The 23,137-nt window shown below is 42.0% G+C and overlaps 1 protein-coding gene across 12 annotated transcripts in view; it reads left to right on the top strand.

Moving 5' to 3' along the window:
• NEO1 (neogenin 1) overlaps positions 1–23,137 on the top strand; it is a 598,116-nt gene that overhangs the window by 539,499 nt on the left and 35,480 nt on the right. For 10 of the 12 annotated variants that reach the window (XM_029574457.1, XM_029574451.1, XM_029574449.1 and 7 more), the window contains 6 exons: positions 937–999; positions 2,767–2,914; positions 3,657–3,895; positions 11,212–11,304; positions 16,377–16,535; positions 17,673–17,930. In XM_029574457.1, the coding sequence (XP_029430317.1) occupies positions 937–999; positions 2,767–2,914; positions 3,657–3,895; positions 11,212–11,304; positions 16,377–16,535; positions 17,673–17,930 (960 nt within the window). The remainder of the gene's footprint in view (positions 1–936; positions 1,000–2,766; positions 2,915–3,656; positions 3,896–11,211; positions 11,305–16,376; positions 16,536–17,672; positions 17,931–23,137) is intronic. The other 2 variants (XM_029574458.1, XM_029574456.1) reach the window with 1 other exon arrangement.

The following is a 23,137-nucleotide window of genomic DNA, read 5'->3' as shown; positions in this document are numbered from 1 at the left end:
TCAAAATGAAAGTACATGTGTACCACCTCTTTGAAAATTGGTTCAAAGTCACACTGTCCCAAAGTGCATAGTTTAAAAATTTTCTTCTATAGCTTATTCTTCATTGGAGTTAAACCTGTACCTGTCCTACTTCAGAAAATAGAAATCCAACTAGGAAAACGCTAAATTAAGGTAGAAATAAAAGATGTTGGCAGATATCCTAGTCATTTAATTTTAAATAGAAAGAATTAGTGCTTTGGTTATATTTTTTGACATTTATAGTATTCATTAATCCCTGCTGTGATATGCTTTGTGCCTCGATTTTTTCATGGTTCATCTGTCCCTTACACATCAAAATAATTTCCTCTAGTCCATACAGAAATAAATCATCAAACAAGTTGTAGGTGATAACCTTTTTATTGGAGTAAAAAGCTTTTCAGAGTTATACTATCTTTATCAGGTCCTGGCAGAAAGCTCACAAAAGCTAGTCACAACTGTTTTAGATTAATGCAATAAAATGTTAGCATGTACAACTTGTTGGATTTTATTTCTGTATATCTAAGATGGAATCATATGAGAACTATATTGCTTATTTCTGATCTATGGAAACCTTGTGCACAGCTTTTTCCATCCTTAGAAGTATCACCTCTGGAAAGGGACATTTTCCAGAAAGGTGCTTATGGCATTGATTTGATATCTTCTTTCAAGAATGTCGGTATACAAAAATTCGAAATAAATAAATAAATAAAATCTTCCTAGCCTTGCACTGCTGTAATCAAAAATACTGCTACAGGAATGACATTGGCTCAAGGAAGTAGTCCAGCTAGTTGTTAATATGACCACTTCCATAATCCCTAAAGTTGCTATTTTAAGTCTATCCTCCATAGTAATAGATGAAACCATTTGATGATGTAATCTGAGTGGCATTTGCTTATGCTCTTGTCATTTCTTTTTCAGCCTCAGTGTTGCCAGGGAAGGGAATTCGTCCTCCAGATATGGTATCTGGAACATCAATAAGTGGTAATATTCCTTTAAAGCTATTCATTTGAGGTTGGCTAGAAGTGACCAGTTCCTCGTACGCATCTTCTCTGTGGTACTTTTCGATTGTATGTGTCCCTTATTTGTTATCTGCATATATTGTGCTTGATGTCACTACATTAATCATAGGAACCAGGACCGAATTTAATATTAGGACACCCATAGGCAATAGGATCAGATTACTCCTCATCACATTCTCCCTTTGGCCTCTTCCTCTTCACCTTGGAGTATCTGCCCTGTGCTGCGCTGTACCGCTGTCATCTTGAAAACTTGTGGAAGAAAATTTAGCATAGGGCCCAGCACTCACAGACCCTGTGGCAACCCACTCCATCCTCCACAGGCTTCCTGTTGCAATGGAAACCCATGCAGGACATGTGAGCACCAGGTTCCATGCTGAGTTTTCAAGATGACAGCGGCTGAAGGTCTGATGGAGGCATGGAAGTGATGATGGAGGAGCCCCAGAGCCTATGAGATGTTAGTGCCAGAGGCAATTGCCTATGCCAAAATCCAGAACTGGTAGTAACCCACCTAATGATGCTTCTTAATTAGGTCTTATACTAGTTTGGTTGACTGAAATCACTTGGCATACAAGAACGCTTTTAATTACATTTTGTTTCTTACATTATTTACATAGTTAAAGATCTGGCATAGCTGGTGAATCGGCTATGCCAGTTAATCAAATAAGAACTCTTTGCTTGATGTTATTTTCTCTCCCTTCCTGTATCTTGCCGTGATCAGGAAGTGTGTGTGTGTGGAGGGGAGGGGGGGGGTGTTTGAGATGATGCAGGAGAGCACAGCAGAGAAAAGCTGCTCCCTAATCCAACCCCTCCCCCTTCCCTGTCCAGGAGGGGACGGATTAATGCTGGAGTAGACCAAGCACAGCACAGAAAAGCTATTCTGCTTCCTATTCTAACCTTCCCCTCCTGCCATTTCCCCCCACCCAAGGTGCTGCCTAGGCAAGATGCCAAATAATTGAGAGCCTGACAGGGTTTTACTGTACCCAGGGAAACATCTACTAACCAAGACCACCAAAAAATTGTGGAACATTTTCTTAAAATTGCAAAGCATTTTATATTGAACTGTTTCTTGCATTTCTCTGAAATTCCTTTAGTTATCCTTCCTTGTAGCTGGTCTTCCTCCTAATCTTGTTAATTACCTATTCTATGTGAAGGAGGACAGACAGCTTGGAACCTGCAATAAAAAGAAAAGAAATGTACATATTGCAGAAGGAAAAAAATTACAAGAAAATGTATACGCATTATTTATTTATTTAGTTTGTTATTTTATATGCCGTCGTTCCAAATAAAGATCACAACGGTTTATAACATAACATACATATTATGGCATGACTTATACAATGACTTCAAGTAATCACATAATATACATACTATACGTCGGCATGAACATTGACTTAATGTAATCAATTGAGAGATAGCATTAGAAATGAGTATAAAACAGCAGTCACAATGATGCCCTTCTTGAAGACACTTGCAGTTCCAGTCCAATGTATAGGGTTCGGTGGCTTTTAATTTCATACAGAAACAAATGGAAGTCTTCATGAGCTATACGCTAAAATGAATGTTGTCCATTCTTTCTCTTTAAATAAGTTAACCTAATGACAGGATAGCAAAGTTATATGTTCTTTCCAAATTGTTGCCTTGTTTTCCCATCATTTTTGTTCATTTGGGGTGAAACATCTGCTTGGGGGGCCTGTGTTAAGTGCATATGTGGTATTTTCTCTTTCTGCAGGCAGTAACAGTCCTCATGGGAGCCCCACTTCTACCTTGGATAACAACATGCTCTTGATCATCATCATCTCTGTTGGGGTCATTACTATTCTGGTGGTGCTGATTGTGGCCATCATGTGCACCCGCCGTACTACCTCTCACCAAAAAAAGTATAAAACACAATAGCAAAATCTTCTTTTCTAGGGGCTTGTGGGCTTCTTTTGTATATCTCTCTCTCCCTCTTATGCAAGTGGTGGATATGCTGTGGTATTGTTTACTGGTGTGAAATCTTTCATTAGTGATGTGGGTAGGTTGGGCATGGAATAGAAATGTGCTCTGAAATTGTGAATGGAGGAGTGGATGAAAGCCATTTGAAAAGCTAAGCAGCCATCCAGTACAAAACTGTGAGTTAACCCACTGCACAGCTCATATCCCTATATATTGTATTTCTGGTGGCATTTCTAAGATGGTGGTACTCTTTCTCAAGCAGTTCTATCTAGAAAATACAAACTCTGTGTGGTTTGTTCCTATATCATATACTTTTGGCCTTCAGCACGTTCCAGAAGACAATGATATGCTTCAGTTTCTCATCAGTACAGTCTTTTAGGTATTTAACAACATGTGGTATGGTTCCAGTTTTACACTATAGACACTAGCACAACGTCTGGCACATTTTGTAAAATGCAACATTTTATCCCATGTCAAATAGCTATTACATTTCACACAACACCTGAAACTGGTCTGTCCCATATCCTAGCTCTTATACATTTTAAAAGACAATTCCATTTAAGCGTAATCATATACATTTTGCAGCTTAGTTTTATACTTTTTAATAGACTGCATGATGATATGGCTACAGTCATAGATGATAAAGATTTTTTTTCTTCTGTCTTCTTTTTGTTGTTGTTGCAGAAAACGAGCTGCCTGTAAATCGGTAAATGGATCCCATAAATACAAAGGGAACTCTAAGGATGTCAAACCTCCTGATTTGTGGATCCACCATGAGAGACTAGAATTGAAACCCATTGATAAATCACCTGACCCCAACCCCATCATGACAGACACACCAATCCCGCGCAACTCCCAGGATGTTACACCAGTTGACAATTCCATGGATGGGACAATTCATCAACGGCGTAACTCGTATAGAGGTGAGTCCTGAAACCAAATATTTTCATGAGAATAAAAGCATACTTCATCTGATAATACAGCTAGTGCAGGAGTGAGCAACTCTGGGCCCTCAAGGACTCCCAACCAGCTGGGTTTTCAAGTTACTCTAATGAATATATAAGGAATAGATTTGTATGCATATGACCTCAATTGTATGCAAATCTATCTCTTACATATTCATTAGGGTTATCATGAAAACTCAACAAGAGGTCTTCAAGGATATGACTTGCCCAGGCCGAACTAAGGCATTGATCAAATAGAATTGCAAGATGCAGTTTTACTTTTTAAATGCATTCTAAAAGCAGAAAAATTAAATACAGGTTAAACATAAATATTTTTTCTAAAGCTATCCATTTCTATCTGCTTTTTATTATTTGTATTGTTACAAATCTGTATAGTTGACCACAAATATAGTCCAAGAGAAAGGTATGACAAAGAAATACTGACAGTAGTTGTTAACAGATACATTTGTTGAGGTCCATATTCAGTCACTGACGGAATAGCAAAGTTAGCTGGATAAACTTACCCGGTTAACTTTGGAAGTCTATTCAAAGTGCAGCTACACTATTGAATATAGCCAGCTATCTTAACATTAGCCTGCTAACTTTATCCAGCTAACTTCAAGAACGCTCTTTGGCCCAACCAACTTTATCCAGCTAACTCTGAACATTGGAGTTAGCTGGATAACTCAGCCAGCTTACTTAACTCACCCCTGGAATGCCACTAAGTTATCTGGCTAAATTGTAGCCAGATAATAAGATAGCCAGCTAAGTGCACAAATATTAATTTAGCTAAATAATTTCTGGGTTATCCATCTAAGTGCTTCTGAATATGGACCTTGTAATGTTATTGGAAGCACCAAATAGATTACTACAACCATAGCTATGGAACTAATAAGATAAGATAAACATTCCAAAGACACATTACCTTGATCCTAATCTTACTTTTGGGATTTGCCTGGTTGGTCAACATTTTTCATTCTTCTGTCATATTTGTTGATCTCATTAGTATGCCTAAGAGGTTCATTCATATATATATATATATATATATATATATATATATATATATATGTCTTCCTCTCTGGAACTTAAATTGCTTCTCTCTTATAGTTGTTATTTACCTTATGCTTATACAAGCCGTTAAGCCCGTTAAAACGGGCTACATCCCTCTGTCTCTCACCTCCCCCTCATTCTCTCTCCCCTACCTCCCTCATTCTCTCTCCCCTACCTCCCTCCCACCCACTCACCCACTCCTCCCCAGCCTCCCTCTCCTCTCACTCAGTCCCTCCCTCCCACTCAGTCTCACTCACTCCCTCCCCCTCTCTCCCTCACACTCAGTCCCACTCACTCTCCCTCAGTCCCACTCCCTCCCTCCCTCTCCCTCAGTCCCACTCACTCTCCCTCAGTCCCACCTCCCTCCCTCCCTCTCCCTCAGTCCCACTCACTCCCCCTCAGTCCCACTCCCTCCCTCCCTCTCCCTCAGTCCCGCTCACTCCCCCTCACTCAGTCCCTCCCCCTCACTCAATCACTCCCTCCCACTCTCTCTCTTCGTCCCTCCCTCCCTCTCTCTCTCTCCTCCCTCCCTCGCTACTGGCCGCTGCCGCTGCCGCTACCGCTGCCCGCTACCGCCGCCACCGCCGCCCGCTACCGCCGCCACTGCCGCCCGCCGCTACCGCCTCCACTGCCGCCCGCTACCGCCGCCGCCGCCCGCCCCCGCTGCCGCTACCGCCGCCGCCCGCTACCGCTGCCGCTGCCGCCCGCTACCGCCGCCGCTACCGCTGCCCGCTGCCGCTGCTACCACCGCTGCCGCCATGTTTTTTGGTTTTTTTTGACGCTGCCTAAGACTGACGTGCTCGCCCGCACATGCGCAGTAGAGCTGCTCTCTACTGCGCATTTGTGGGCACGTCGGTCAAGCTTCATTTATCTAGTTAGATAGGATGTCTTGACCTTTAGAACAGTCCTTCAAACACTGCTCTTCTCAGGGCTAGACTACTGTAATTCACTATATTCTGATCTTCCTCAGAACAAAGTCAGGCCCCTTCAACTAATCCAAAATGCAGCAGCCCAAATGCTTACTGGTACCAAGATTTATGATCAATTCTCCCCATTTTTATAATCACTTCACTGGCTGCCTATTCAATGGCACATACAGTACAAATTGGCTGTAATAATGCATAATCTTCTTACCATTGTTTCCTCCCCATGGATTAGTTCAACCCTAAGGTCCCTGCAAAGGACCCTTTAATCCTCTAAACAAGACTTGTTGGACATCCTGTCTCCTTGAAATGCTTGATTGCCAGCAGCACTCGATAGGGCATTTTCTATAGCTGGCCCAGTCTTTTGGAACTCTTTCTCTTCCTTTGTGTTCTTTAAAAGATCCAAGAGTTTGAGAGCCCTTATACATATTTAAAGAGGCTTTTACAAGGTTTTAGCAACCAGCTTCAATTTAAAATGACAGTAGCGTCAAGACTCCCTACATAGCTATTGGTAACCTATACTGTAACAAGCTAGTATATTAAATGACGATGGCCGCAAGGCTTTCTGCATAGCCTCCTGATTACCTTACTGTAATAAAGCCACTGATATTTGTCATGCACAGCTTTTTACCACAAGCCGCTGAGATTTGTCATGTCATAGCAGCATTTTTATGTCCTCGATTCAATACAAAGTTATATAATTGTTTGTTTTTTAATTGTGTATGTTATTTTATGTACCCTGAGGGAAGCAAATACTTTTAAATAAATATAGTCAAAACATATCAGGCAACTCTGCCTTTCAGTCTACCAACTTTCTCTTTCCTATCTGTAGCTACACAAAGGTGAGATAGTAAAGATTTTAGAGTTACCTTTGGGTGAAGAAAATCGATTTTAGAAGCTACATAGGCTAACCTAATAGAATTAAGGTAATACAGCAATTAAATGTATTAGAATTTAAAGTATCTGTCCATAAACAGCAAACAGACAATTATTGCTATTTGCATTCCTGTTTGTGAAGCTTACATATACCATATGCAGTTGTTTATTGGTATAGCAAATTTCCTCTTTCTGTCACATCTCCTTCAGCCAATTCTAAGCAGGGCACAGCACTATTTGTTGGCCTGACAGCCCAGCACCAGCTTTTAGGAACGAGCTCCTAGCATGCCTGCTTTTTTCCAGTTTTCTTGCATTTCCAACCTCAGTCTAAGTGTTGGGCTGCAGGTGTGTAGATGTGGAATCCATGCACTGCAGGCTTCATTTTATGTACAATGTGGGTAGCCACCTGCAGTGCTTTTGTAGCTTTGTAAGTGTGCATTGTAGACTTGTGGCAAGATGTGCAGCATAGATGACCAAAGGGGCTGTGGGACTATAGTCCCTGGACCAAATTGGACCTCTGCCAACTATTCCCTGGGAACTGCAATTTTAGGATTAGAAGGGGAGTCCAAAGAGCCACAGATTGCAGCTGTATGCCTAATCCAGCAGGCTATGGCAGACATTGTCTTAACTCAATCTATCCTTTTTTTTTTTTTTTATTGCAACAAGTATAGTTAAGCTGATAGCCTCTGAGGATTTATGTTGTGAGTACAAAATACAAATGTATATGAGCGTAATCCCAGACTCTCCAGCAGAGAAGTACTTTGGAGGGTCCCTTAACTGTTTTGTAGTATCACAGAAGTCTGGTAGATTTCGGCCAGTAGGAGACCAAATAAGTTTGGGAGACAGAAAATGTTATATTCTTGATTACTACAGCAAAAAGCCACCTCTTAACAATATGCTATGGGAAGCCATATATTCACATGCTGCAGATTACAGAATGCAATAAATTATTGGATATGATTGCCTATACTATAGGTGAAGTTGGATCTCTTTCCCTCCCTGTCCCCTTACTATCTAAGGTTTCTCTTTCCTTGCCATTTCTCTAAATGTCATTTTTCTCCCTCCATTTTCTTATCTATTCAACACAGAAATGGGCCCTTGTCCTGATTCCTAGGCTGCCAAATCTAGCTCATTTCCTGTAGTCATAGTGACTTGTTTCTCTCTATTTCTAATCTCATTGTTGCATAATGCCATCCTTCCTCTTTTATTTCTCATAAAACTATCAAACGATAACTTTTTGCCTCCCAAATTGAAGTAATCTATTCAAAGAAACTTAGATGAATTAATTTTTGAAAATAACCAAGAATAACTCATTGTTGCTGCCCTTCCTGAACCACTACCGCTAATAGGTTATTTCATGTCCAGACCAGCAGATGGAGACAGAGATCAATAGGCTCGCTGATGTCACTCCTAATATCCCAGAACAAATTAGTGTCACAGTAGTTGATATTTGCGTGGTGGTAGTAGTTGTAATACAATCTTCAAGAAAGAAACTAACATACCATAATTAATCAGCAAGGATTTTTAGTGGCCATCATATTTGGGCAAAATATGTTTGGTAGGTACACATCACTGAGTGTGCTACGCACATCTGATCATTGCCACAATGTTTAATCATCGGTCATTTTTTCAATTTTAAGGTGATGCAATATTTAAAGTGATTATATCAATGATTATATCATCTATTCACAAGTAATTTCTTCGCATGCTTATTTATGATAAGTTCCTTGACTTAGCTTATAAGGTTGCTTGATTCACGTGGTCAGCCCAAAGAACTGATTTGCCAAAAGTTCAGGATGTAAGGACGCCCGACACGGTCCATGTTTCGGAAAGCGGGATTCCTTCATCACGGGGCTAGATACTGCTCCGATGTTATTCTGGCATTGTAAGAGTCAACTTGCAGACATATTCGCGTGTCTGCAAGTTGCAATGCAAGTTGCAATGTTTAATAATCGGTCATTTTTTCAATTTTAAGGTGATGCAATATTTAAAGTGATTATATCAATGATTATATCATCTATTCACAAGTAATTTCTTCGCATGCTTATTTACGATAAATTCCTTGACTTAGCTTATAAGGTTGCTGTGATTACAGCAGCTTAGGTGATTACAGCAGCTTATGTGGACTCTGGTATGCCATTGCGAGAGCAGATATGGACTCGCTCCGTGAGGGCGCAGAAAACTTCATGGGCAGAGTCAAGCTTGGTCTCCTTGGAGGTTTGTAAAGGAGCATGCTTTCATTAGGCATTATCATCTGAATGTCAAGGCTAGAGAGGTGGTTTCCTTCACCTCAGCGATTTTGCAAGGAGCTTGGACAGCACCCTTCCCTGTAGGGGAGTAACTTGGATATATCCGACTGATCTAACTAGTTGAAGAGGAAGGTGAAATTACTTCTTACCTGATAATATCCTTTCCTTGAATACAGTCAGACCAGTCCAGGACCCTCCCCATGCTGCTGTTTTATCATGAGTGTCTTAATTCACTCTCTGCATTACAGAACATGTTTTTGCAGGCAAGTAAGTAGAGTTAGGAGGCACTGTGAATGTCTATGCTTTGCTGCAGGTGATGGGTTTCTTATTCTGCTTTTGGAAACTCTTCTTTTGTTTCTGCTGCATGCTTCCAGATGCTTTTGGAAGTCTATTGGTTAAAAAAAAGAAAAAAGATAAGCTAACTAGTAATATGGTTAAATTGTTTCATAAGAACAAAAGACCTGCTATTCTGGGTCAGACCAAAAGTCCAACAAACCCAGTATCCTGTTTCCAACAATGGCCAACCAAGGTCACAAGTAATTGCCAGGGTCCTAAGGGGTAGATAGATTTCAAGCTGTTTATCCCAAGAATAAGCAATGGATTTCTGCAATCTACCTTAATAATGGTTAATGGACTTTTCCTCCAGGAATTTGTCCAAACTTTTTTTGAATACAGCTACACTAATAGTTTTCACTACGTCCTCTGGCAACAAATACCAGAGCTTAATTATGCATTGAGTAAAAAAAAAAATTTTTTCTTATTAGTTTTAAATGTATTATCTAGTAACTTCATTGTGTGTCCCCTGATCTTTGTATTTTTCCAAAGAGTAAACAACTGATTAACATTTACTCATTCCATTCCACTCATTATTTTATAGACTTCTATCATATCTCCCCTCTGCCATCTCTTCTCCAAGCTGAAGAGTCCTAACTTCTTTAGCCTCCTTTCAAGTTGTCTGCTTGCTATTGTTTGTAAGTTTTTGGGTGGACCCTTGGACTCTGTGGCTGCTGACCACGCCCACGGGGGATGTCCCGTGAGGGGCACAGGTCATGCTCAGCTTTAGGACAGACACACAGTTAGATCTTTTATTAACAGTATTGAGGAGCCACCAGAGGTGGCGGTAGTGAGCAGGAATGTAGCCCGGCTGGGCTTGTAGTCCCTCAGGCTCACGCTATTTGTATCTGGGATGCGTGACATCATCACAGGGGGACGCCCCTGAGGTTCGCGCCAAAGAAGGTACTTGAAGCAGGGCCGCACGGCGCACACGCGCCCTAAGGCAACTGGACAGCATGGCGGGAGGCAGCGCCCAAGCCGGACCCGGGACACCGGAGAGGACGGCAGGCAGACACCGCGGCAGCCAAATGTCCGTCAACCGCAGGAGGAGTCGCCAGAGAGGTAAGGAGGGCGGAGTGGAGACGTCGGGCAGCGACAGTCGTAACACTGCTGTTAGCTTGTTACAGAAATATTAGTGGACTGGTGTCAGCATGGAGGTATATAAGGAGTGATATCAGTGAGCCTGTTGATCCCTGTCTCTATCTGCTGGTTGGTGTGTATAACCCACTGATCTAGCCTTGTCTGACTGTGTTCAAGGAAAGGAAATGATCAGATAAGTAATTTCACCTTTTTGCTGGTTAGAAATATATAAATAGTTACCCAGTTTTAGCCAAGTTACTCTCATAGAAACATAAAAATGACAGCAGAAGAAGGCCAAATGGCCCATCCAGTCTGCCCAGCAAGCTTTCACACTTTTTTTTTCTCACTCTCTCATACTTATCTGTTACTCTTGGCCTTTAGTACCCTTTTGATTCCTATTTCCCTTCCACCCCTGCTGTTAATGTAACCTTTTGGTTCTATTTCCCTTCCACCCTTGTTGTGAGGGAGGGGAGTTGCAATGTGTATCGTCGTCATATTTTCATTCCCTTACCCACTGAAAAATATTATCCATGTTTTTTTGTACTTGGTTATATCACACAGTAGTCTGAAATTCTGCAGCTGGCAGAGAACTGAATGGAAAGATTCCTAAACTTACATGATATGTCAGTGTGAGATTATAAAGTCTCCTGTGTCAGGGCCTTTGTAAGTCACCTATATTCAGTAAACTTTAGCCATTCACAGAGCCATGCCTTTTTTTGGTTGTTGAAAGATCAAAGAGTCTTGTTTGAAAAAGCTTTTACAACTTTTTTTTTTGTCACTGTAGGCCATGAATCTGAGGACAGCATGTCTACCCTGGCAGGAAGACGGGGAATGAGACCGAAAATGATGATGCCGTTTGATTCCCAGCCACCACAGCGTAAGTGAAACTGATATAATCTCTAAAGGTGGAAGATATTGCACCTGGTCATTGTCGGAAATATTGTAAAGGAAGCCTGAAGTAAGTAAACAAGCTTTCTGGGCTTAACCATTTTCATTGAAAAAGGCAAGGGAATGATTACCACATAACTGCTTTTATGTAGACCTTTGCTAACTCAAATAAATATACAATGTAGGTGTGAGAAGTTCTTTCTAATAAACTGCATTGCAAAATAACTTATTACCTACAGTATTGCTTGAATTCATCATATTTTAAATCTGTTCCCTCTGATTACAACTGAACAATATGAAAGTCACAAAGTACATTTTTATTTGCTGGTCTTGAATCCATAGAGACAGCCTTGCTGAAGAAAATCTTTCTCAGTCAGAGTGCATCATCAAACAGAGGAAAACATACTTCCAATTGCAGAAGATTTGCTGAATAGGAAGGCTTATAGCATGATTCTTGATAGCTAGATTGGCTATGATGTGCCTGAAACTCATATCACATGTTACTCTGATAATAAGCTGAACAAATGATACAGCTCATGGAGGGAGCATATGTATGCAAAATAATTACCTAATATTTAGAGAGTAAGTTATGGCATTGGACAGATGCTTTAAGAACAGCACTAGTTTGATTTACTTGTTTCCAGGTTCCATTTGCTTCCTTTATTAGTTTAATTCCTATGTGATGGTCCTACATTATCTTCTTTCTTTTATTTTACACTTTTCTGTAATAAAAGATTTTATTATTGGCCACTTAACCTATTCTTTTAAATCTTCTTTCCTATGTCCATGCTTCATCTGTTCATTTTAGGTTCATGGTTTTACATGTATTGTGTAGTGTAAACTGAAATATGATTAGGATCAGCAGAGCAGTTCCCCAGTATATTTATAATGGTGAATATAGCTAAGTAAAAGAGAATTTTTAAAAGTATTAAATAATGTCCTAAAGGAAACAAATCAGAACAAAAAAATTAACAGCTTAATTATTTTGCTTGTATTCATTGTAAACTGAATTTATTTTTAAAAAATATTTTGCTGTAAGCTTGCTTTAAAAAGAGTCATATGCTTTTTTCTTATTTGGTAACTACACCCAGTTTGGTCCAGATGTCATGCATAAGAAGAGAAAAAAAGAAAAGACCCGTGCTACAGCTGAAAACCAGAATCAAATCACAACATCAATATTCAGCTGAAAGGGAACTCTTGTTGAAATGCGTTGAGCAACCTTCATAAATAGCCTCAGTACATTTGTGGCTTATTTGGTGAAGCCTGTGATATTCTGGGCTGGTATAATCATGGGTTGCATAAACGCTTTTTTAGCACCAACAGGCGCTATGAATGTGACACGACCACTGTGTAATTTGAAATCACTAGTGCGTGCACACTTATCTTATTTGAACGCAGGAGAAAGGCAAATAGTCCTGAAGTGTTGCCTCCGACACCTTGGTGTTTCGGAGTCTGTTACTCCTTCATCAGGGACCTTCAGGAAGAAACGAGCCTTCTGTGTTCTTTCAGCGGTTTCTTGGTCAGTATATATATTGAAGCGGCGATTATCTGTGCGGTGCACTGTAGCGATGACACCTGCCAGCTTACCGTTCAAAAACAGTAAGCTGGCAGGTGAAGCCCGGAATATCACAGGCTTCACCAAATAAGCCACGTACTGAGGCTATTTATGAAGGTTGCTCAACGCATTTCAACAAGAGTTCCCTTTCAGCTGAATATTGATGTTGTGATGCATAAGAAGAGAGCATAGCCTGTCATGAACTGCATGAAAACTTTGTGGAAAGATATAGTAAATCCTCCAAATGCCCTACTACCCTTTTATCCTCTGGTCTGGTCACCCATCAACATTATATGTTAATTTTAGTCAGTGTTACACACTGCATATTTTTATGTTTGTGAATGTTTACATGAAAATTAATTTGCCTGACTATGATGTGCCCTTAATACTTTACATCACTTTGTACAAAGAAGAGCTTTTTATAGCTGCTTAATATGTTTTGACATTAATGTTAAAATGAATCACTTTATAAATTGAAATAATCTTTTAGGAATCACAATGAAAATTAAAGATCTCTTCTTTCTTTAATAGCATGATTAGACAGTTGGCTGTTTGTCTTAGCTAAGGAGACAATAGCATAAATTTCTGGTAGCATTTCCATTTTAAAGTGACAAAAGGGTCTATGAAATTAAATTTGTGCAAAACAGATTTTAGCATAGGTTTGCAAAATAAAACATGCATGTTAAAAAGCCATTTAATGAGTAACGCAAAAAGATTTGGCATGCTCATGGTAAAAATTGTCAGAAATAGCATGCTCACACTGTTCTCATGCACGTAAAGGCCAAAATGCTTAATTAAACACTATGAGCATGTTACTCACTGAGGGTAAGCTAAATAGCAAGAGCACACCAAACTGGGCATGCTCAGTTCTCTTTTCCTCTTTATTCTTCCTGCTGGCTTCCAAGGGTTATACAATTAAGCCTGGCATGTGGGGGTTGTTCATCAGTGCAGAGGGAAGACATGAGAGATCTCCTACACTCCAGGTGAGTAGATAAGAGAACAGAGCATTCCAAGAGAGCAGAAAAATGACATTAGTATATGTTTAGAACAATCTGCAAAAGAACGTCATAGGGAGCATGAAAGGAGAGTATCCAGCAAGGAACCTGTTCACAGTGACTCAGAAGTGTACTGGCATCTGACCATTCCTCCGTATAACCACCCTGTTTTCTAGGCACCTCAGTGGCTGGACCATACAGGCAGCTACGGCCTCAAAGCTCAAAGAAATGTGACCTGTACTCAAACCAAAACAAATGATCAGCTTGAAAAAAGATTTTGAGGTGCAAATTGCAGTTCAACCTGAAGCCTCTAGTTGCCTTTGACCACAACAAGAATGCCCGTGACAACAAAGACTTTTGTCCTCTGTTAACCGAAGTGCTTGGAAATACATTTGCCTTGTGTGTGAAGAAAGGCAAATTTATTTTTAAAGTATTAATGTATGTACGGTATGTCTCTTTCCTCCCCTCTCTCCCATGTCTCCATTTACTTGCTGGTACTCTGTGAAAACTTTCTTTTCATATTGGAGAGAAGGGTGAGGAAATAACTGTGGTGTCACTTGAACCTGAGGGGAAACCCCACCCCCCCCCCTTGCATAAAAGATCCACTTCTTTTATTTACTAGCCAGGGGGGTGGGGCTGCTCCCCCTCCCAACCCTGGTAAATACTGCTATTAAGGATGAAGTCTGAATGCCTGCAGTGCTCGGTGGCCAGAATAACCACAGCAGTGAGAGCAGTAATCCTGAGAATCATGCCAATACCTTGGAACCTGTCTATTTTCATACAGCTATGAAATTTCTGTGCCTTGTACATTGTGAGCTATGGAACAATGCTTGAGGCATCCATGTGATATGTCACTGTTTTGGGGGGTTTTTTTGTGTTTGTTTTTTTGAGAAGGCATATTTATGTTATGAATGTGTGTAAGAATTTCCTCAAAAAGTATGTCTTAGCTGTGTTTTGTTTTGCAAGAGAAGTGTGGTCAAATGTATTCATCCCCAAGGGCCTACGGGTCATCATCTTCTGTCCATGGCCTTCATTTTTCAGTCCCTCTGTTTCCAGTTTGTTTATTTATTTAATCTAATTTCTATACCATTTATCCAAAAATCTAAACGGTTTACATTTTTCACGCACATAACGGCTTTACACATAAGTTAGATGAGCCCTCTCAGAAGCATGCTCAGTTTAACATGTGCACACTATTTAACTTGTGCTCGGTAACTAACATGCTCCCTTTAGTAAGTTAACATCAGGTCCTAGCAGGTATTAAATAAGATTCAATTAGCAAGTGCTCAGTAAATAGCATGGAGGGTGAGCATACCATATTATTTACCAAGCAGTCAGCAAACCCTTATTTGTACATAACATTACTTCATTTGCATGTATGGGCTCACTTATTTTTGTGTGCTCATACTAATGTCTTCTAGGATCTTTTTAAGGTGCAGAGTAATGCCTTCCTGCATACCTTGCTATTTTTAACATATATACGGGGGTCTTAATGTGCATACTAACATTTATTGAATTAGGCCCAAAGCGTGTGTACTGCATGTACTTTTCTTTTTAAGTCACTTTTTGATCACACATGCAGTTCAAAGCTCATTTTTACAAAGTGGTATAGGATGCTGCCAAAATCCTCTCTCCCAGTAACATACCAGTACATTTCTGTGCTCAGAAGATCTGTGTACAAGATATATGTATATTATAAATGTAGTGTCCATAATCATTATGTAAAATCTTTAAACAGCCAGTAAATAAACTTCCAAGAAGAATAAAAAGTTTAATTTTTAGAATTTTAAGGCATTGCTCTAAAATTGGAATACCCTTTTTGCAATACACTTTCATATCAATCAACAAGAATCCATCAGGAAATCAATAATTTGACAAATTAGCATGCACAGTAGTCAATATTTTTATGATAGTTTCACTCAAGGCTAAAACTGCCTGATATAACCATTTTATAAATGTAATGTCTCTTAAACAAAATTGTAGTTCATAAACAATGCAGAAAGGTGTGTGCTTTCTCCATAGAGGAGTTATGAAAAGTAATGCATGGTTTTGCATGTGAGATATGGAAACTCTTCCTCTTGCTCATAGTTAGGAGAATAAACCTTTATCCGTCAGGCTTCCAATTATTTGATCTCTCTCTTATGTTTTATAAAATATTTCATAATCTTCATGGATTAAGCATGTATTATCCTTAATTTGAGAGCTGTGTTTTAGTAAACTACTCTTCAAAATGACTAATATTTTTCTACAAAAGTAGTTAAACACCAAAAGCCTATACTTTTTTCCATATAAAGTGTTAGTACTTTTGAAGGTGATGCATTAGCAGTGAGGACATTTTTTTTGTATGTTACTTATGGCAAATGAAATCCATAATTAAAAAAAAAAAAACCTGATTCATGTTTTTTGTTGCACAATGTTTTCAGTCTGTTAATATACTTTTTTTTTTATCTGTATGTGGCTGCATGCATGTCTGTATGTTAAGCCTATTTTCTGTCTTGTATTCATTCACAGCTGTGATTAGTGCCCATCCCATCCATTCCCTCGATAACCCCCACCATCATTTCCACTCCGGCAGCCTCGCTTCTCCAACCCGCAGCTATCTCCACCATCCGGTCAACCCACAGCCACTGGGCTTTTCCATCTCCCATTCAGACAGGGCCAGTTCTACAGGTGAGAGGAATAAAGAATAAGGCAAGCATGAGCCAAGGGCTCAAGGAGAGGCAGCGCTTAATTTTGTAACTAAAGGCTCAAGTATTGATCGTCAATGACATCTCTCGACTATCGCATTCCAGTTTTGGAGAGGAGAGAAATGGAAATAATATGGATTCTAGTCTATTAGCTATCATCACTAAGTATGTTTATAGTTTTTATCACATGCCATATTGCAATAAAATGAATACAATAGAATTGATATTTTATTAGTAGGTATTGTGGTAATTCTTGATTGAGTCACTTTTTTAATGCAATCTACATTTGAGGGAAAAAAGACAATCTTATCTTTTTTCTCCCTTTTTTCGCTTGGCCCTTCCTTTGTACTTTCAGCTCAATTGAAATTGGTCTTCATTGGGGCTATGGCACTATGCGCCTTCATGCACAAGTAGCTAGAGTTTTTCCCATGTTTAATGCACTCTCCTCCTCCCATCTACCTTAACCATTACAGCATCAGCCTTTAGACAGGGGCCACAGATCACAGCTCCCTATGAAATCTAGTGCATGAGTGGACAGAGTTGGCCAGTAGGTGTCATGGTTGCACAATGGCAAAGTTTGCTGTCCAGAGCTGTGAATACTGCCTTTGCAGTGTTACAATCCCCAACTGGCTCAGGGAGCAGAAGCTGGCTTGAGAAGAGAGCCCAAATATTTTGGATAACAGTGCACAACACTGCCATTGGGTCAGCCCTTTTTTGAAAAAAATTTATATTCTTTAACACAAGCGGTTGATCATTGATGTTATCTCACTGTAAGTGGCAGCTAGGATGGGAAAATAACTTCAGAAAAAGGGAGAAGAGATTAGGAGATGGAGGATAAAGCTTTGTACATATTCAGATTTGTTGCTGTCTGCTCTGGAACACTGTGCAAATAGCAACCACTCTTGTTTCGCGGACATGCAAATTTAAATTTTTGACGTTACCTGTATGTTGTTCATTTTTCTTCAAAAGTTAATTTGAAGTGGCATTCTCAGTATAAAGTGTCAAAAGTCACTGAACTAGTCCAGGGGTGATCCTGAAAAGTGCAGTAACATAAAAAAAATACTTATATACAATAAAATGAATCATCTTTTATTTACTTATTTTTACTCTTCTCTTATAGAATCTATTCGAAACACGCCTAGCACTGAAAACATGCCAGGGTCCTTATCTCAGACATACTGTGGAGATCATCAAGAACCAGAAGCAGCTACTGGATCTTATCTAGCTAATTCACAGGAGGAAGATTCAAGCCAAAACCTCCCTACTGCCCATGTCCGACCCTCTCATCCACTGAAAAGTTTTGCAGTGCCAGCAGTTCCACCTGCGAGTGTAGCATATGATCCTGCACTTCCAAGCACACCATTATTGTCCCAGCAAGGTGAGTGAGCATGCAGATATATCTGTAAATGCCATTGCTGTCACAGTAAGCTGAGAACGGGCATAATTTTGAAACATGTAAGGGAAATTGCTGCCTGTACAAGGTAATGTTGGTACAGTAAGATACGTGCAGGAGCCCTTATTGTCTTATCCAGATACGTGTACTGACTGCGGTGTATATAGCAGAGATTACTGCCTCTGAGGTTAGTGCTTGTAGTGGGTAGGAAAATTGGTGATTATTTTGTCATAGATTACACAACACACTTATTTATAAACATAGAAGTTTTACTTATAAGTCTGAGAATAAGCAATAAAAGCATACAAGATTAGAGTTTGCATTAAGGAATATACACAAAAATACTTTCCCTCACAGTTCCCAATGTGAGTCTGATATATCTTTGGAAATCCGGGAACACAATACCGGGAAACAAGCAACAGCTCATCAGGCATTTCATTAACCAGTGGCAATGTCCAAAAGCTTTTCCTCTGAGCTGTTCTTTCTCTGATTTCAAACAATTAGCTTCAAGTAGGTCTTTTTCTCACAGGACAAGCAGGATGGTAGTCCTCATATGGGTGACGACAGCAGGATGGAGCCCAATCACGAAACACTTTTGTCAAAGTTTCCAGAATTTTGACTGGCCCCTACTGGGCATGCCCAGCATGGCACTAACCCTGCAGCCAGCAGGGGTCCCCCTTCAGTCTTCTCTTTTCTGCGCAGCAGTAGCCTTGCGGTTTAGGAGCTCTGAAGAGATTCCTGACAGGAATTTTCCTCACGGAATTATCTACAGTTAAATTGCCCCACAGGGGTCCCTCCTCTTTCTCTAGCCGCAGTACTCCGGTAAGTTTTTTGACCGTTTTCCGTCGATTACAGTCGAGTTTGGCCCTTGCGGCCTACTGGCCGTCGACCGCACCGCAGCTCAATTTTTTCTATGGCCATAGCATCGGGGTTCCGTCGGTGCCAGGACTGTACTCGCACCATGTCTATCACAGACCCCCATGGAGTCTGTGTAATGTGTTTAGGCCGTGAGCATGATGTCCTGACTTGCACTAAATGTGCCCTCATGACACCTAAGGGTCGTAAGGCCAGAATGGAGAAGATGGAACTCCTCTTCCATGCTCAAACCCCGACACCGTCCATCGCATCGACGTCTTCGGAACCGGCACCGTCGACTTCGTGCCAGCATCGACCACCGACCGGTGACCGACCGCCATCAATGTCTTCTTGGCTGTCGACACCCTCTGCTCCCCCTCAAGATCAAGGGGATCGCAGGGAAAAACATCGCCATCAACATCGTAAGACTCGGACCGTCAAGGGAGCGAAATCATCAACCTCTCCACAGTCCAAGCCACCGTCGAAGAAGCCCCGTCCAGGAAAGGCACCAACCCTTCCTGCAACTGGGTCATCGGGGCCACCCTCACCCATTCAGGGTTTGGGAGTCACGATTCCGACTCCCTCCGACTGTGCCTCTGCCTCCCTCTTCTGTTCCGGAGCTGGGGCTGCTTGCTCCAGGTCTCTGAGAAGAATTGGACTGGCTGGTTCAGGAGGCCATTGACGAGGCGATGCAACATGTCCAGGTTCCTCCGGCACCGACACCGGCACCAACTGTGGAACCAGTCATTGACCCGATTCCCGCAGCGCTGGCACCGCTATCCCGGATGGAGGCGCTAATGGCCGCCCTTCCACCGATGGATCACGGGTCTCCGATGGCTCCGGTGCCCTCCCCGTTGGCAGCTTCATCGGGAGGGGAAACACCATTCCGCATTCCTCCATCGGGTATTTTGCCTCAGCCATCGATTCAAATTCATCCCTTGCCACCGATTCGTCCATTGGCGCCTTCGATGCCGGCGCCGATGTCTTCCATGCCATCATCGGTGCCCCCGGGGATTCCTTTGATTTTCTCGGAGCCTCGCCCGGCACCTTCAGGTATCCAACCTCCTTCTCGTCCTACAGGTCAGTCTGCTGACCCTTATGACACTTGGGGTGATGATACTTCAACAGACACTGATGACTTACCTTCACCACCTTCTCCCACTGAAAGTAGGAAGCGTTCTCCAGAGGACCTCTCTTTCATAAATTTTGTGAAGGAAATGTCTGAGTTGGTTCCCTTTCAACTTCAGACGGAACAGGATGACAGGCACCAGATGATGGAGTTACTCCATTTCCTGGATGCCCCCAAGGTGATTACTTCTATACCCATTCACCAAGTTCTTCTGGATCTCCTCAAAAAGAACTGGGAAAATCCTGGATCAATTGCTCCAGTATACAGAAAGGCTGATACTACTTACTTAGTGCAATCAGCCCCAGGTTTTCAAAAATCCCAGCTCGACCACCATTCAGTTGTAGTAGAGTTGACTCAAAAGAGGGCAAAAAGGTCGAAACCTCACTCATCTACCCCACCTGCTAAGGAACAAAAGTTCCTAGACAACATTGGTCGAAGAGTGTTCTAAGGGGCCATGCTAATCTCCCGAATTGCTGCTTACCAGCTTTATATGACTCAATATAATAGGGTCATCTTCAAGCAGATACAGGACCTTTCTGAGTCCCTCCCTGAACAATTCCAAGACCAGCTACAAACCCTTGTCAACAAAGGATTTGAGGCAGGAAAACATGAGATTCGAACATCTTATGATATATTTGACACCTCTACCAAAGTGTCTGCAGCTGCCATGTCGGCAAGACAGTGGGCCTGGCTCAAATCTTCTGACCTTCGCCCAGAAGTATAAGACCGGCTGTCTAACCTACTATGTGTAGGAGACAGTCTGTTTGGTGAACAGATCCAATGATTGGTGGCTGAATTAAAAGACCATCATGAGACCCTTAAACAGCTCTCCTCAATGCCTTCAGACTTCTCCTTAAAACAGCCCTTCAGGAAGGGACTCTACGAAGTCATTCTATCATCCAAGGAAGGCCTATCTACCACCAGCAAGGTCCCTTACTACGAGACCTTATCAAAAGCTTCAGCCTCACCAAGCCCGAAAGCAAAAACCACAAGCAGCTCCCCAGCCAGGACCTGCTTCCGGTTTTTGACTTCTGCTTGGATAGCAGCAGCCAGATTCCTCTGCCAAGCATACCAGTGGGAGGTCGACTGTGCCACTTTCACAACATGTGGAAGTCAGTCACAACTGACCAATGGGTACTGGCAATCATTGCTCAGGGTTACCACCTGAACTTTCTCGCCCTGCCACCGGACTCCCCACCTCTACCGATGTGTAGAACATCCGAACACTCCATTCTTCTGGATCAAGAGGTCTCCCTCCTTCTCCAGTCAAGAGCAATAGAACCCGTTCCGCATTCGCAGCAAGACCTAGGGTTCTATTCCCGGTACTTTCTGATCCCCCAAAAATCGGGAGGAGTATGTCCAATCCTGGACCTACGTGCTCTCAACAAGTACCTCCAGTGGGAAAAGTTCAAGATGGTAACCTTGGGATCGCTTCTACCTCTTCTACAAAGAGGAGACTGGCTCTGCACTCTGGACCTCCAGGACGCATACACACACATTGCGATAACTCCATCTCATCGCAAGTACCTGAGGTTTTTAGTAGGCCCCAAGCACTATCAATACCGAGTGCTCCCGTTCGGCCTAGCGTCTGCACCACGAGTATTTACTAAATGTCTCGTGGTTGTTGCAGCTTTCCTCAGGAAAGAAGGTGTTCACGTCTACCCCTATCTAGACGACTGGTTAATCAGGGCTTCAACCCAGCAAGCTGCTCGGTCGTCCCTCGATTTGACTCTACACACTCTAAATTCTCTAGGATTTCTCGTCAATTACGAAAAATCCTTTTTAGTCCCATCTCAAACCTTGTCATTCATTGGGGCAGACTTGGACACCTTGCAGGCAAAAGCCTTTCTGCCGCAACGAGTGCTGACACTCGTATCTCTAGCTTACTAGTTACAGTCTCAGCAAACAGCAACAGCTCGCCAATTCCTTGTCCTTCTGGGACACATGGCATCCTCAGTCCATGTTATTCCAATGGCCCTCCTGACCATGAGACTCGTGCATTGGACTCTGAGGTCACAATGGATTCAAGCTGTTCAGCATCTGTCGACCATTGTCCACATCACCAACCCACTCCGTCTGTCTCTGGCCTGGTGGCAAGATCAGTTCAATCTCCTCCAGGGACTGCCCTTTCAATTACCAGATGCTCAAGTCATTCTCACCACCGACGCTTCCAACCTCAGGTGGGGAGCCCACATGGACGATTTTCAGACACAAGGGTCTTGGTCTCCAGAGGAAGCCAAACACCAAATAAATTTCCTGGAGCTTCGAGCAATGCGATATGCTCTCAGGGCTTTTCAGGATCACCCATCAAATCAGGTCATCCTGATTCAGATGGACAACCAGGTGGCCATGTAGTACATCAACAAGCAAGGAGGCTCAGGCTCCTTCCTTCTGTGTCAGGAAGCTGCGCAGATTTGGGTGGAAGCTCTCTCCCACTCGATGTACCTCAAGGCCACCTACTTGCCGGGAGTGGACAATGTACTGGCAGACAAGCTAAGTCGCGTTTTCCAACCGCATGAGTGGTCTCTCAACCCCTCAGTAGCGGCCTCAATCTTCCAACAATGGGGATATCCTCAGACAGATCTCTTTGCGTCCACACAGAACCACAAAGTGGACAACTACTGCTCTCTCATTCGCAGCAGAGGCTCTCAGCCCAGAGATGTATTCTCCCTCTCGTAGGCAACCGGTCTACTCTATGCATTCCCTCCACTTCCTCTTCTCTCGAAGACCCTAGTGAAATTGAGAATGCTGTGAACTCAGGGATGAAGAGACCCGCCCCCACTGATGTCATCACGCTCAGTGGCGAGCCGGTAAAAGGCAACATTCCACCAGGCGTCGCGCGCCGAAGGGGTGCGCCAAAGGGGCACTCCCCTTTGTGCACCCCTTCGTGCAATCTTTTGTGCTACGCTTATTTTAATTCCCTTAAGTTTTCCTTTGTTAATTAACCTTTTTCATAGTGTTTAGTAATCCCTTGTTTATTAAATATGTTCAATGTATTTGACTTAGGAAACCTATTTTCCTGCATACTCTGTTTTAAATGTAAACCGGTTTGATTTGTATCTGATACAAGAATGTCGGTATATAAAAACTCAAAATAATAAATAATAAATGGTGAAGCTACGTCAGGACAAGGGAACCATGATCCTGATAGCACCTCACTGGCCACGCCAAGTGTGGTTTCCCATACTCCAGGATCTCTCCATCCGCA

Source organism: Rhinatrema bivittatum, chromosome 13 (genome assembly GCF_901001135.1).
Source record: "Rhinatrema bivittatum chromosome 13, aRhiBiv1.1, whole genome shotgun sequence".
Classification (NCBI taxonomy): domain Eukaryota; kingdom Metazoa; phylum Chordata; class Amphibia; order Gymnophiona; family Rhinatrematidae; genus Rhinatrema; species Rhinatrema bivittatum.
This window is presented reverse-complemented; position numbering and strand designations above follow the sequence as displayed.